The sequence below is a fragment of the Somniosus microcephalus genome, chromosome 1, assembly GCF_052327205.1.
Source record: "Somniosus microcephalus isolate GS21.2 chromosome 1, FLI_Smic_1.0, whole genome shotgun sequence".
Classification (NCBI taxonomy): domain Eukaryota; kingdom Metazoa; phylum Chordata; class Chondrichthyes; order Squaliformes; family Somniosidae; genus Somniosus; species Somniosus microcephalus.
The window spans coordinates 262,814,691-262,830,173 of NC_140987.1; the positions used below are offsets into that span (position 1 = coordinate 262,814,691).

General features: G+C 47.3%; 1 protein-coding gene across 1 annotated transcript in view; it reads left to right on the forward strand.

The window, feature by feature from the left end:
• kiaa1958 (KIAA1958 ortholog) overlaps positions 1–15,483 on the forward strand; it is a 167,153-nt gene that overhangs the window by 144,439 nt on the left and 7,231 nt on the right. The window contains exon 3 of the mRNA XM_085993108.1: positions 13,264–13,430. Coding sequence (XP_085849234.1) covers positions 13,264–13,430 — 167 coding nt within the window. The remainder of the gene's footprint in view (positions 1–13,263; positions 13,431–15,483) is intronic.

The following is a 15,483-nucleotide window of genomic DNA, read 5'->3' on the forward strand; positions in this document are numbered from 1 at the left end:
AACATTTAAATCAAAACATAACATTCCAACATTACTGTACATTGAAAGAAGAAAGACCTCCATTTCTATAGCGCCTTTCATGACCTCCGGACACCCCAAAGCTCTTTGCAGCCAATGAAGTGCTTTTGAAGTGTAGTCACTGTTGTAATGTAGGAAACACGGCAGCCAATTTGTGCACAGCAAGCTCCCACAAACAGTAATCTGATGGTGACCAGATAATCTGTTTTAGTGATGTTGGTTGAGGGATAAATATTGGTCAGGACACGGGGATAACTCCCCTGCTCCTCTTCGAATAGTGCTGAAGGATCTTTTACGTCCACCTGAGAGGAAAGACTCTCATCCGAAAGACGGCACCTCTGACCGTGCAGCACTCCCTCAGTACTGCACTGAAGTTCCAGCCTAGATTGTGGCCCTTGATCCGCATAGCATTTTGATATAGCTGACTGGTTTGCCAGGCTACTTCAGAGGGCAGTTAAGCATCAACCACATTGCTGTGGGTCAGGAATCACATATAGGCCAGACTGGGTAAGAATGGTAGGTTTTCCTTTCCAAAGGGACATTAGTGAACCAGTTGGGTTTTTATGAAAATCCAACACTACTGTTGCTTTAACCCCAACCTCAAAAGGGCAGGTTCTACTGTACCAATGTGACATTTATATCTCCTACTTGTGGTTTCACTGATCAACATTGACAAATTAAGGGCTATTTTGTACTGTGGCTTACAGCCCACTAGGAAATGAATTGACTTGCCAAATTCATTTCACTGAAGTTGTGCAGCAAATGAAGAGGAAAGGCTTTTATTCTGTCAGTTTCAAATATATTCAAGACCAGGTCCCAAAGATAAAAGAGCCATGTGCTGTCCCGGCAATAACGCCTCGATTTTAAAATTCTCATCCTTGTGTTCTAATCCCTCCATCACCTCATCCCTCCCTATCTCTGTAACCTCCTCCAGCCCTGCAATACTCCAAGATCTCTGCACTCCTCCAATTCTGGCCTCTTGAGCATCCCCGATTTCCATCGCTCCACCATTGGTGGCCGTGCCTTCAGCTCCCTCGGCCCTAAGCTCTGGAATTCCCTCCCTAAACCTCTCTGCCTCTCTAACTCTCCTCGTTTAAGACGCTTCTTAAAACTTACCTTTTGACCAAACTTTTGGTCACCTGTCCTAATATCTCTGTGGCTCGGTGTCAAATTTTGTTTGATTACGTTCCTGTGAAGCGCCTTGGGACGTTTTACTATGTTAAAGGTGCTATATAAATGCAAGTTTTTGTGCTGTGCTGTCACAAACATTACTGAAAACTGTTGCCTTCACACAATAACATGAACTTCATCCAATTTTACCCACTAATTGGAAAAGAATAATGAATATTTTGGGATGATTGCAAGGTAGTAAATTAATAAAGGGGCTCAGCTGACAATAGAAGCCCAGGGAGTATTATAACCAACAGATTCTCAATCACTTTGATAACTCTTGATTAATGGTTCATCTCTGTGACTTCTGGCCACAGTCGATATAAGTAACGATATAATAAAGTTTAGGGTTTTTCGAAATGATTAATTCAAGCTGCTATACAGCTGGGTCTTACAAAGTATCTCGAACGTTAAAAGTAATTCATACTTCATTTGGAGAAACTCAGCCCTGAAAAGGGGCTTTCTAAGATAATTCAAAGCTGCTTTGTTTGTTTCTGACCCAAGGATGTTTGCCTCCAATGAAGGACGTATTGAGTTTTACTCCTGCATTCTTCACACATATATCCAAGCCACATGCCAAGCAGCCAATTTGACACTAGGCCCTATCCCCTTTTGCCTCTGGTTGACTGCAAGGGAGCACATGATAGCCTGTGGTGGACAACCTTGCCCAATTATCCGCCTTCTTGGCACAGCACAACTTGGAGTGGATTGGGAGATCATTTCTGCTTTTCCACTCTTGTGCCAATTTTAATTCTAAAAAAATTGAAGTGAGACGGCCTAGATTTCATCGTAGTCACAGTTTAATATTTCCCATTTATTAAAATGTATGTTTCATTTTCATCACTCAAATGTTTTCTCAGTCGCAACATGCAGCACAATGGTCTGAAGGTCACATAGGTCAAACCAGCAGTTGTAAGATTTGCAAAAATGGTGGACGGACCCAAGATTTCAGACAGCCAGACACATTTTGTCAGGGCAGGACCCCTTCTTGCATTTGATTGGTAGTTTCCAATAGAAATTACATCTGTGCCTTAGTCCATTTATCCCTGGCTTCTAATCCTGTTTTACCTGAAAACTACACTTGACCTGTGTATGTATGTAATATATAGTTCTAATTTTTTTGTGAACAAAATTGGGACATTTTACTCGTAAAGAATTCAATGCTTTTTAAACTTAATATGAGTCCTATTTAAACATTAAACTCCCCGTATTTCTGAAAGATGGTAAGGCTGTGTGTCTGCATTATTAAGGTTACCTTCAAAGCAGCCTTTGGTTATCACAGTCCTTGCGATTATGAGGTTGCATGACTGAAAGTATACAAGCCCCACCCATGCTGTGTGGACTGTGCTTTTAAATCTCTGGTCTGTATTACACATGGCCTTATTGTGAAAATTGTCACATTGACTTACAAAGGCCAGATACCAGTCCTTATTTAAATAATGCTGTGTCCCTAATTGAAATGAATGTGTGTGTTTAAATAAAAAATGGTGGATTCAATCCTATCTGGCAGTCTTTGAATCAACATGGTATTTTTGTAGAATCAGAGTTGCAATGTGATTGTCAGACTGCAGCCAACATGCAGCGCAAGCAGGAAAGAAGCCACAATGCTGCAAGTTTGGCATAGTTTCTGTCCGTTTGATTTCTTTTGATCTCCTCTAGCCCTACAACCCTCCGAGATCTCTGCGCTCCTCCAATTCTGGCCTTTTGCGCATCCCCGATTTTCAGTGCTCCACCATTGGCAGCCGTGCCTTCAGCTGCCAAGGCCCTCAGCTCTGGAATTCCCTCCCGAAACCTCTCCGCCTCTCTCGATCGCTCGCTCTTCTCCTTTAAGACTCCTTAAAACCTACCTGTCCTAATATCCCCTTATGAGTCTCGGTGTCAAATTATGTCTGATAGTCGCTCCTGTGAAGGACCTTGGGGACATTTTACTACTTTAAAGGCGCTATATAAATGCAAGTTGTGGTTGTTATAAATCTTGACCTCCAAGTGAAAGGTTTGCATATTGTTCTTAAACTGAGGACGTGCAAAGTTCAAATATAGCAATTGGCACAGGATGGGCAGTAACCTCTGGATTAGTGACAGGAATCGTAATTAAGTTTTTGTTTTTGGTTGAAATCATATTTTCACTTCTCGAGATTTTTTATTGATTATCATTGCCCAAAATATTTTCAACTTGTGAAAGCGCTTTGGGGCATTTTTCTTCATTAAAGGTACTGTAGAAATGCTTCTTGTTGCTGAAGTATATTCTGGTCACTACTATTTCCACCCACAAATGCTGGGAATGAAACCACCCAGAACCTAGATGAAGTACTGCATGACTGCGGTAGGACTGAGGGCTGTTGAGAGCAGGTGTATTTATCTTGGCGAGTCTATGCTTTAACACCACAGAGCTCTCTCTAAAGGCCTACTAAAGTGGAGAATGTGATCAGGCAGCAAGACTGCTGGTTGAACCTGACCTTGACACTAAATAAACTTTATAGGTGCCGTGACTGAAACCAACTGCAATGATGCACAGTTTAACTACAAGAGCTTGTCTGTGGTTTTTCTCCAAAGTGCCTTGCTGTCATTTCTGAAGGGCTCCTTTGTGTAACACTGCTATTTAATCTGTACAGACTCTTTCCCCCCGCCTCCCCCCAAGCACACAGAACTCTATGGGACGCAGTTCTCACTACTCTACTGGGGGCATTGCACCTCAGTAATCTAATAGCATGTGAAGTATATGAACTGGATCAAGAGCAGCTCTCCAGAAGTGGCTGAGAATGGTTTCATGGGCTTAAATCCACTGCTCTATTTTTAAGCAGCAGCAGTTCTCCTGGCACATACTCAATAATAAATAGAGCTGTGGATGCTCAGTAGTTGAGTATATTCAAGACAGAGATCGACAGATTCTTGGGCACCAAGAGCCTCAAAGGATATGGGGATAGTGTAGGAAGGTGGAGTTGAGGTAGAAAATCAGCCATGATCTTATTGAATGGCGGAGCAGGCTCGAAGGACCGAATAGCCTATTCCTCCTATTTCTTATGCTCTTATAAAGCAGGAATTGAGAACAGAGGATGAATCCTCTCAATTTGTTTCATTGCCTGTCTTCCTGTGTGTGATACAGCCTGTCATGAGGATAGAATTGTGTCTGAGTAATGTCATTCATGCTCTGAATTTCTGTACAGAGTTCGGACAATCCAAGCTTTGCACTATAGTAGAATAATTCATAGATCTAAATTAAATGCGTTCAGCTTCCAGCTTTGAGATTTGCCTAAGGGCCCAACTTGGCTCACTAACGTAGTTTTACTTCAATATTTTTTGTTGTAGTGAAGTGAAACAGGTATTAATAAAGCTGGGGGGGCACTGCAAGTCATGAGAAATCTCCAACCAAGAAATATTACGGGATACTTCAATAATCTCCCAATAGCTCAGTTAGTTAATCCAGTAAATAGGTGAGCCACATCGACCAGGAAGGCTCCAAGGTCAATCCCCCCTCCCTCCCCTCTCACACTGTTAGTTGAGCTAAACATGAGTGCTCCAATTGGTCTCATCACTCCTGGGTAAGGAAGATAAATATCCAGGATCCCTTCAAGAAGTGCAAATCTGTGGGTGTTGCATAAAATTTATAGCACAGAAACAGGCCATTCGGCCCAACTGTTCCACACGAGCCTCCTCCCACCCTTCTTCATCTCACCCTATCAGCATATCCTTCTATTTCTTTCTCCCTCATGTGCTTATTTAGCTTCCCCTTAATTGCATCTATGCTATTCAACCTCAACTACTCCATGTGGTAGCAAGTTCCACATTCTTGGGTGAGGACAGGGTCAGGCTCAGCTGTGATATCCCCTTCAATCAAATAATCTGCTGATACCCTCTGTCGAGGGTCACCTGTGAGTATTGGCCAGTTGTGTGAGGTACACCTATCCTTGGATCTGTTCCCCATCGAGGAGTCCACACCTGCAAAAGAGGGGAATGGAGAAAACAATGTCCCATTCCATATAATCTAATGAGAATTGATGGCACAGTTACGGCATTTTGATTTATGAAATATAACCTGAAGCTTTACCTGGATAAAATAGATGCCCACCAAATATTACGGGTCACATCTGATGCCACTACGTACATAAGAGTTAACCTCCTGAAGCACACTCCTTTTTATTTGTTCTCGAGATATGAGTTGACACTGGCACAGCCACATTTATCGCCCATCCCTAGCCACCCTGAGAAGATGTTGGTGGACCTTCTCCTTGAGCCACTGCAGCCCTTATGGTGCTGGTACTCCCACAATGGTGTTAAGTAAGAAATTCCAAGATTTTGACCCAGCATTGATGAAGGAGCAACAGTGGATTTTTACAGTGGTTGAACATTGGCTGTTATCTCACCTTGACTGAAAATGGCTTGAGTTTAGGGTGGAATGATGGGGCGGTACATTGATGTACCAATGCATGATACCTGAGTGGTGGGGTTTAGGGCACAGCTAAAGCTGCACCAGTGGTTTCGGACGTGATGTAGTAGCGGCAGAGTGGAGGCAAGGTGCTTCTGTAGCGAAAGGGACATTTGGCAGGCATCTCACTCCCAGACCAGTCTAACAAATGTACAGAAAGGTAGCTTAAGCATATTTGTGGCACATCTGGGATCAGATTGCTGGTCCTATGGTTTGTGATCCTTGTAAAAGATGGAAAAAATGGGGGGTGGGGTGGGGGTTGCAGCAGGAGGTGGTGATTGAGTCTTAATTCATGCTGTGTACACTTGAAGCCCACTTGTCGTATGAGAACATACTGGTATTTTGTTCTTGGAGAAAGGAGCAAGTAGGAAGAAAGGGAATCGATCTCTGGCAGCTTGCCAAGTGGCCTTCATGTGCTAGCCCAGGTAATGGATGTCACTAGGCTGCTTGACTGGTGGGGAGAGGGATAATCGGGCTTGATGCTGTCCTGCCTTGGTATCCACTCATTTCTCAGCAGGGGTCACCAGATAGTGATCAGGAATGGGATGCATGGCTGAATGTTGGGAGGGGCGGGAGGTGGTCATAGAGGCCAATGTACCATCTCAACCTCCAGCCTGATTGAGATCAGCTAGTTGAGCACAGACAACAACAATTTCTATAGCACATTTAACGTAGTAAAACATTCCAAGGCGCTTCACAGGAGCGTTAGCAAACAAAATTTTGACACCGAGCCACATAAAGAGATGTTAGGACAGGTGATAGATAGGTTTTAAGGAGCGTCTTAAAGGAGGAAAGGGAGGCAGAGAGGTTTAGAGAGGAAATTTCCAGAGTTTAGGGCCTAGGCAGCTGAAGGCACAGCCACCAATGGTGGAGCAAAGGAAATGGGGGATGCGCAGGAGGCCAGAATTGGAGGATCGCAGAGATCTCTGAGGTTTGTAGGGCTGGAGGAGGTTACAGTGATAGGGAGGGGGTGAGGCCATCCTCCTCTTAGTATTCCTGACTTCAGTCTTCTACTGTCTAACATGAGCATTCAAAACCTTGAGCTGTTGTTCGTGTGTACAACAAAAAAAGTAATTGGCTTTCAAACCAGAGGGTGAAAATGTTCTTAACTTCCCAATGACCCATATTCAGAAAGGTGAATGGTTCAGAAACCTAACTGCCTAAAGTATCAACATTTTCAACCTTGCATTGTATGTTTTATAAATTTCCGTCCTGGAGTCTTTGGGTGAAATAGATATTGGGTGGTAGCGCAAAATGGGTGATGGCGAATCGGCACTCTGTTTTACATGCTGCCCAATTTTCTTTTCCATTTAAATCAGGCTGCTGATTCGCTATTGCACCGAAATTTCACCCTCTTTGTTCCTACAAGCCATGGTGGGATTGGTTCGCATGAGTTGGAAACGGGATTATTTCTGGGTGCTATGGGGGTCGGACGATGCCCGCATTGGTTTTATTAGATAAATAAAATGCAGTGATTTGCCTATTCAACTGCTTTAGGATCTTCATAAAAAATATTCAATGCTGTTACTGCAATCTGTGTTTTAGCAATCTGTGTTTTAGATGTTCATCTGTGGGAGATATGTTGTGTGAACAATAGAATTGCAAGTTAATTCCATCAGCCAGTTGGATCTGGCAATCTAGAAGCTGCAACATTCTGTTCTCACAGCAGTGTAAAAATAGATCTTTTTAAATGTCTTAACATTTTGTTTTAATGGGGTTTCAGTAAAAGCATAGAGAATACTTTGATAGACCTCATTATTCCTCGTAGGACTTGACAACATCTTGGAAATCCCCATAAAAGGGAGTAAGTATTAAATTCATGGGGCTATTTCTGCCCCATCTCACCATAGAATCAGCAACTGAATATGAATATTTACTTGACAAACTCATTTTTTTTTAAAACCTTGAATATCTTTCATATTTACTGTGTGCCAAGCTTTATAGTAGTAGTGTGGGCTGCTGAGGTGCTTCTGGTTACTGTGCAATATATTTGGTAGAGCATGGCGGTATGATAATGGGGTGATCATAAAGAAATTATGGAGGTATATGTTGTGTAAGAGAGCGATGTGGTCTATTTGCATTGTGCTGAGGATTGGTAAGAAGTGAGTTTATAAGCTGGTGAGTTCCCATTCTCGGCTGTGCAACCAAGGGAGACCAGACACTTCTCAATCACCTTCCAAATTAGTGGCCAGTTACAGAGAAACATGGGCGCATATAGTGACTGTGGTAAACCACGTTCACTATCGTATCACTGTTAGTAGTTAGCACTGTTCACCACTGTTCGTTATAACTGTATCACTGACCACTATTGTATCACGGTACGAGGTCGCCTCTTGCCACACTGCTATACCTGGGATGACCACTGCCGACTCCGCCTTGGCTCCACCCACCAGGCCAGGTATAAAGGTGAGCGACTGGCTGGTATTCCTCCTGCTTGGATCGGATCACCCACGAGAGTGGGCTCTGTTATTTAGTCAATAAAAACCTTTAGTCACCTTCGTAACTCTTCGCCTTTTATTGGAGGAATTGATAGGTATATCAATTTTATTGACTAAATTTAATGATGTCCGACAACGAGTCACAACCGGCGGAGGAGCCACCAGCGCAGCTCCCAGGAGCACAGCCACACCAGCCAGCTTGGCTGCGAGCCCTCAGACCGCCGTACCTGGACCTGAACCCACGAGCAGCAAACTCAGCCGCAGACTTTAAACACTGGCTGGTCTGCTTCGAATCATACCTGAGAGAATCCAGCGTCCCTCAGGCATCCAAACTAAGTGTCCTGCAGGCACAACTGAGCCCGAGAGTATACACTCTCATCGAGGACATGACTACCTACGAGACCGCCATCAACCTGCTGAAACAGAAGTACCGGACCCCGGTAAACTACATGTACGCTAGGCACCTCCTAAGATCACGGCCGCAACAGCCAGGAGAATCAGTAGCCGAATTCTCACAGGCGCTATATGCACTCGCCAGGAACTGTGACTTTAAATCGGTGTCGGCAGCCGAAAATACTGAAGATAATATCCGCGACGCATTCCTGAAAGGCCTACGGTCCAAGTACTCACGGCAAAGACTGCTGGAAGCTAAAGACCTCAGCATGGAAAAAGCTGAAGCCCTCGCTATCTCCCTGGAGGTGGCCCACCAAGATCAGGAAGCATTCACCAGGTACTGCTCGCGACCCTGGGACTCGGGCCCGACCCCTACCACAGCACCCTTCCCAGCGCCGCCCCCGGGACCTACCTCTGCGTCGGCGTCCCGGACCCGACCGGCCCCGCCACCCCCGGCACCGGCCCCGACATCGGGCATCCGCGATCGGGCCGCCGGCTGTTTTTTTTGTGGCCAGGAGAAGCACCCGAGGTCGCGCTGCCCAGCCAAGAACTCCATATGTAAAACCTGCCTGAAGAAAGGCCACTTCTCCAAGGCCTGCAGGAGCGGATCCTCAGAGGCCAGCAGTGCCGCATGCGAACTATGGGGCGGCCATCTTTGTTTAGGGCAACTGAGGCCAGCATCCCCACACATGAGTCATGGGGCGGCCATCTTTGTTTAGGGCAACTGAGGCCAGCATCCCCACACATGAGTCATGGGGGCGGCCATCTTTGATTAAGGCAACCGACCCCAATAGTGCCTCATGGGGCCCTACCTCGTGGGAGACGCCATTTTACTCACCACGCCCGACCGCCTCGCCCGCAGATGACAACGACTCGCTCAGCTACACACTAGCTTCCGTCACCCTGGACCAAGCCCGCCCGCACCATCTGTCCAAGTCAATGATGGACATCAAAGTGAACGGCCACGCCACGACCTGCCTGTTCGACAGCGGAAGCACGGAGAGCTTCATCCACCCAGACACGGTGAGCCACTACTCCCTCTCTGTCCTACCAACGCGCAGCCGAATCTCGATGGCATCGAGGTCCCACGCCACGGACATCAGCGGCTACTGTGTCGTGACCCTGTCGGTTAAGGGCACGGAGTATAAAAACTTTAAACTCCTCGTCCTCCCCCATCTCTGCGCTGCCGTCCTACTAGGGCTGGACTTCCAATCCCACCTCCAAAGCGTAACCCTAGCATACGGTGGACCCCTCCCCCCGCTCACAGTCAACAACCAGCAAACGTTAAACCGCCCACCGCGTAACACCTGCAGCCTCTCCACCCTCAAGGTCCCGCCACCCTCTCTGTTTGCTAACCTTACCCCTGACTGCAAACCCGTCGCTACCAAGAGCAGGCGGTATAGCGCCGGGGACAGAGCCTTCATTAGCTCTGAGGTGCGGCGCCTCCTGAAAGAGGGCATTATCGAGGGGAGCAGCAGCCCCTGGCGTGCCCAGGTCGTAGTCGTAAAGACCGGCGATAAAAACCGCCTGGTCATCGACTACAGCCAGACCATAAACAGATATACCCAGCTGGACGCATACCCCCTCCCCCGCATATCTGACATGGTCAATCAGATTGCACAGTATAAAGTATTCTCGACCATCGACCTGAAGTCGGCCTACCACCAACTCCCTATCCACCCTGAGGACCGCCAGTATACCGCCTTCGAGGCGAATGGGCGCCTATACCACTTCCTTAGGGTCCCCTTCGGTGTCACTAATGGGGTCTCGGTCTTCCAAAGGGAGATGGACCAGATGGTTGACCAGAACGAACTGCAGGCTACATTCCCCTACCTAGATAACGTCACTATCTGCGGCCGCGACCGGCAGGAACATGACGCAAATCTGGAGAAATTCCTCCGTACGGCCCAACGGCTGAACCTCACCTACAATAAGGAGAAATGCGTGTTTAACACCACGCGCCTTGCCATCCTCGGCTGCGTAGTGGAGAACGGAATCATCGGCCCCGACCCAGAAAGAATGCGCCCCCTCATGGAGCTACCCCTCCCCCACTGCCCTAAAGCACTTAGGAGAACCCTGGGGCTTTTCGCCTACTATGCCCAATGGGTACCCAATTACGCGGACAAAGCCAGACCCCTCCTGAAAGCCACTTCCTTCCCCCTCACGGAGGAGGCGTGCGCGGCCTTCTCCCTCATTAAGGGAGACATAGCCAAGGCCACGATGCACGCAGTGGACGAGTCCATCCCCTTTCAGGTGGAGAGCGACGCATCCGACTTCGCCTTAGCCGCCACCCTAAACCAGGAGGGGAGGCCAGTGGCCTTCTTCTCAAGGACCCTACAGGGCCCCGAGATCCGACATTCGTCGGTCGAGAAAGAGGCCCAGGCGATCGTGGAGGCAGTACGGCGCTGGAGGCACTACCTGGCAGGCAAACGATTTACCCTCCTCACCGACCAGCGTTCGGTGGCTTTCATGTTTAATAACAAGCTGAAGGGCAAAATCAAGAATGACAAGATTTTGAGATGGAGAATCGAGCTCTCCACCTACGATTATGAGATCTTGTACCGGCCAGGCAAGCTGAACGAATCCCCTGATGCCCTTTCACGAATGACATGCGCCAGCGCGCATATCGATAGGCTTCAGACCCTCCACGACCAGCTCTGCCACCCCGGAGTCACCAGACTCTACCATTTCATTAAGGCCCGCAACCTGACCTACTCCATCGAGGAGGTCAGGACCATGACCAGGAACTGCCAGACCTGTGCGGAGTGCAAACCGCACTTCTATAGGCCGGACCGAGCAAGCCTGATCAAGGCCACCCGCCCCTTCGAGCGCCTGAGCATCGACTTTAAGGGGCCCCTCCCGTCCTCTGACCGTAATGTGTACTTCCTCAACATCGTTGATGAGTACTCCCGTTTCCCCTTTGCCTTCCCCTGCCCCGACATGACCAGTAGCACGGTCATTAAGTGCCTGAATGCCCTCTTCGCCTTGTTCGGGTTCCCGAACTATATACACAGCGACCGGGGCTCCTCCTTCATGAGCGAGGAACTCCGGCAATTCCTCCTAGAGAGAGGTATTGCAGCAAGCAGGACCACCAGCTACAACCCCAGAGGTAACGGTCAGGTGGAAAGAGAGAACGCGACGGTATGGAAGGCCGTCCTCTTAGCCTTAAAGTCTAAGGGCCTCCCAACCTCCCGCTGGCAAGAAGTCCTCCCGACAGCGCTGCACTCCATCCGGTCATTACTTTGCACGGCCACTAACACCACCCCCCATGAACGAATGTTCGTTTTCCCCAGGAAGTCGACTACGGGAACCACTCTACCAACCTGGCTGACCGCCCCGGGGCCGGTCTGGCTGCGGAAACACGTGAGGACCCATAAAACGGACCCCCTGGTCGAGAGGGTGAACCTCCTGCACGCCAACCCCCAGTACGCCTACGTGGCGTACCCAGACGGGCGGGAGGACACTGTCTCCCTACGAGACCTCGCACCCTCAGCCGATCCGGAAACACCGCCACCACCCCCCCCAACCTCAGTCCAGGTAGACGGCATGCCGGAACCCCACGAGCCCTCGCCGACCACGCAAACACCAGCATCAACACCGGATAAGGCACCAGCACCGGATAAGGCAACACCACCGCTGCGGCGATCGGAGAGGCTTACGAAGCCTCCGGACAGACTGACCTACCAGAATTGGTAGTACACTTCACCCCGCCGGACTTAATTCTAAACAAGGGGTGAATGTGGTAAACCACGTTCACTATCGTATCACTGTTAGTAGTTAGCACTGTTCACCACTGTTCGTTATAACTGTATCACTGACCACTATTGTATCACGGTACGAGGTCGCCTCTTGCCACACTGCTATACCTGGGATGACCACTGCCGACTCCGCCTTGGCTCCACCCACCAGGCCAGGTATAAAGGTGAGCGACTGGCTGGTATTCCTCCTGCTTGGATCGGATCACCCACGAGAGTGGGCTCTGTTATTTAGTCAATAAAAACCTTTAGTCACCTTCGTAACTCTTCGCCTTTTATTGGAGGAATTGATAGGTATATCAGTGACACTACTATTCCTGGCCAGAATGGCGATGATTGGGTAATTTCCCCCGTCAATCACGTCTGGAGACCGCACTGCTGTAAGTGACTGGGATTGATTTTACGCCCAATTTGTATTCTGTAACTATCCTCCACTCAGTACATTTTACTGGAGAAATCATCCTGCTTTTATCGAGAGACTTTGCTGTAGTTTCGGTCATGAGTTCGGTTTGCTGTAGTTTGTAGAGACTCTTTTTAAATAGACAGTCAACTGTTTGCTGCAGTGCGCTGCTTAAATTGATTCTGCTGTATAATAGACTGTTTATGTAAGTCCCGCCCCGCCTCCAACTCATTGGCTGACAGTGTTGTCAATAGAGACACTGGAGAGAAGCATTGGCAGAGGCCTCAGAGTGGCTCTCCTGGCCCTCTAGAGATGCTACATGATGTCAGAAGAATAGAAAGAGGGAGGAGAATAGATAATTTAACAATGAGGGCATAATTTATAGAGAGATTTAACAACCTGAGGCCATTTAGGGTATGCTCTCAATTTATGCAGTCATTATTGAGGATTAATAGGACCCAAGAAGATGATGGTGTTGGAAGATCAATTTGTTCCCCCCTAAGCCTGGCACAATCTGAATCAAACCAGCACTTTATTTTGAATGATGTCTCATTCAGCTCCTGGACATCCTTCCCTACCAGAGGGGTGGGTTTGTTCGTGTAATGCACTGTTCCTTTTGTAAGTAACCAATGCTGTCACCTGTGGTTTTTTTTTTGTTTTATATAGCCCTTTCTGGAAAACTCAACAGGTTTCCAACGTTTGATGGAGAACTGAAGGAGCTCTGCACAAGCGCTGTAAGTGCCAACACCACAAAGGCGACGCTGTATTCACTGAATGTGTGGAGATACTGGTGTGTGACGCGGGAGCTAAAGCAATACATGGACATTACCAAGGTAGGTCATACAAATACTGAGATAGAATGACATTACATAGAATGTACAGCACACAAACAGGCCATTCAGCCCAACTGGTGCTTTCATTAAGACGAGACACTCCCAAGTGTTTTGTTAAATACATGAAGGGAACAAAATTGGCGGAGCTATGGGGAAATAGCAGGGGAGTGGGACTAAATTGAATAGCTCTTTCAAAGATTAATACTCACTTCAACCTTTTTTTCTTTGCCTGGTTGAATTACAGAAGGGGACTGATTCAGAGGAGCCTGAATTGAGTGGTGAGAATATGGAACTCGCTACCACAAGGAGTGGTTGAGGCGAGTAGCATAGATGCATTTAAGGGGGAAGCTAGATAAATATGAGGGAGAAAGGAATAGAAGGATAGGCTGATAGGGTGAGATGAAGAAAGATGGGAGGAGGCTCGTGTGGAGCATAAATACCATGGAGCATGGAGAGTTGGGCAAATGGCCTGTTTTTGTGCTGTGCATTCTATGTAATTCGATGAATGTGTGAGCACGGTGAATTAACATAAAGAGTGGGAGAACATGTCCTGAAGTCCACATGTTTCGGCTTCATTCACCTTCATGTGGGGACGTGGCGCGTGGAGGCAAGTTGTCAACCCAGAGAGAGGGCAGCTGCTCGATTTGTGTAGGTAGGGTTGCCAACTCTGGTTGGATGTGTTCCTGGATGTTTCATCACATGACCGCCAGTCTCCAACCGCCCTTCCCTGTCAAACAGCCTTTTTCCCCATCTCCAATATTTTAATAAATAAAAGTGTTCAAAAAAAAGAGAAAACATAGAAAAATAAGAGCAGGAGTAGGCCATTCGGTCCTTCGAGCCTGCTCCGCATTCAATATGATCATAGCTGATCCTCTATCTCAATACCATATTCCTGCTCTCTCCCCATACCCCTTGATGCCTTTTGTGTTTAGAAATCTATCTATCTCCTTCTTAAATTTATTCAGTGACTTGGCCTCCACAGCCTTCTGTGGTAGAGAATTCCACAGATTCACCAACCTCTGAGTGAAGAAATTTCTCCTCATCTCAGTCATAAATGTCCTACCCCAAATCCTGAGACAGTGACCCCTCGTTCTAGACCCCCCAGCCAGGAGAAACATCCTCCCTGCATCCAGTCTGTCTAGCCCTGTCAGAATTTTATACGTTTCAATGAGATCCCCTCTCATTCTTCTAAACTCTAGTGAATAAAGGCCTAGTCGACCCAATCTCTCCTCATACGACTGTCCTGCCATCCCAGGAATCAGTCTGGTGAACCTTCACTGCACTCCCTCTATGGCAAGTATATCCTTTCTTAGGTAAGGAGACCAAAACTGCACACACTACTCCAGGTGTGGTCTCACCAAGGCCCTGTATAACTGCAGTAAGACATCCTCGCTCCTGTACTCAAATCCTCTTGCAATGAAGGCCAACATACCATTTGCCTTCCTAACTGCTTGCTGCACCTGCATGTTTGCTTTCAGTGACTGGTGTGCAAGGACACCCAGGTCCCTTTGTACATCAACATTTCCCAATCTATCACCATTTAAATAATACTCTGCCTTTCTGTTTTTCCTACCGAAGTGGATAACTTCACATTTATCCACGTTATACTGCATCTGCCATGTATTTGCCTATTCAGTCAACTTGTCTAAATCGCCTTGAAGCCTCTTTGCACCCTCCTCACAACTCACAATCCCACGTAGTTTCATGTCGTCAGCAAACTTGGAAATATTACATTTGGTTCCCTCATCCAAATCATTGATATATAATGTGAATAGCTGGGGCCCAAACACTGATCCCTGCAGTACCCCACTAGTCACCGCCTGCCACCCCGAAAAAGACCCATTTATTCCTACTTTCTGTTTCCTGTCTGTTAACCAATTTTCAATCCATGCCAGTATATTACCCCCAATCCCATGTGCTTTAATTTTGCACAGGAACCTCTTATGTGGGACTTTCTGAAAATCCAAATACACCACATCCACTGGTTCTCCCTTATCTATTCTACCAGTTACATCCTCAAAAAACTCCAGTAGGTCTGTCAAACACTATTTCC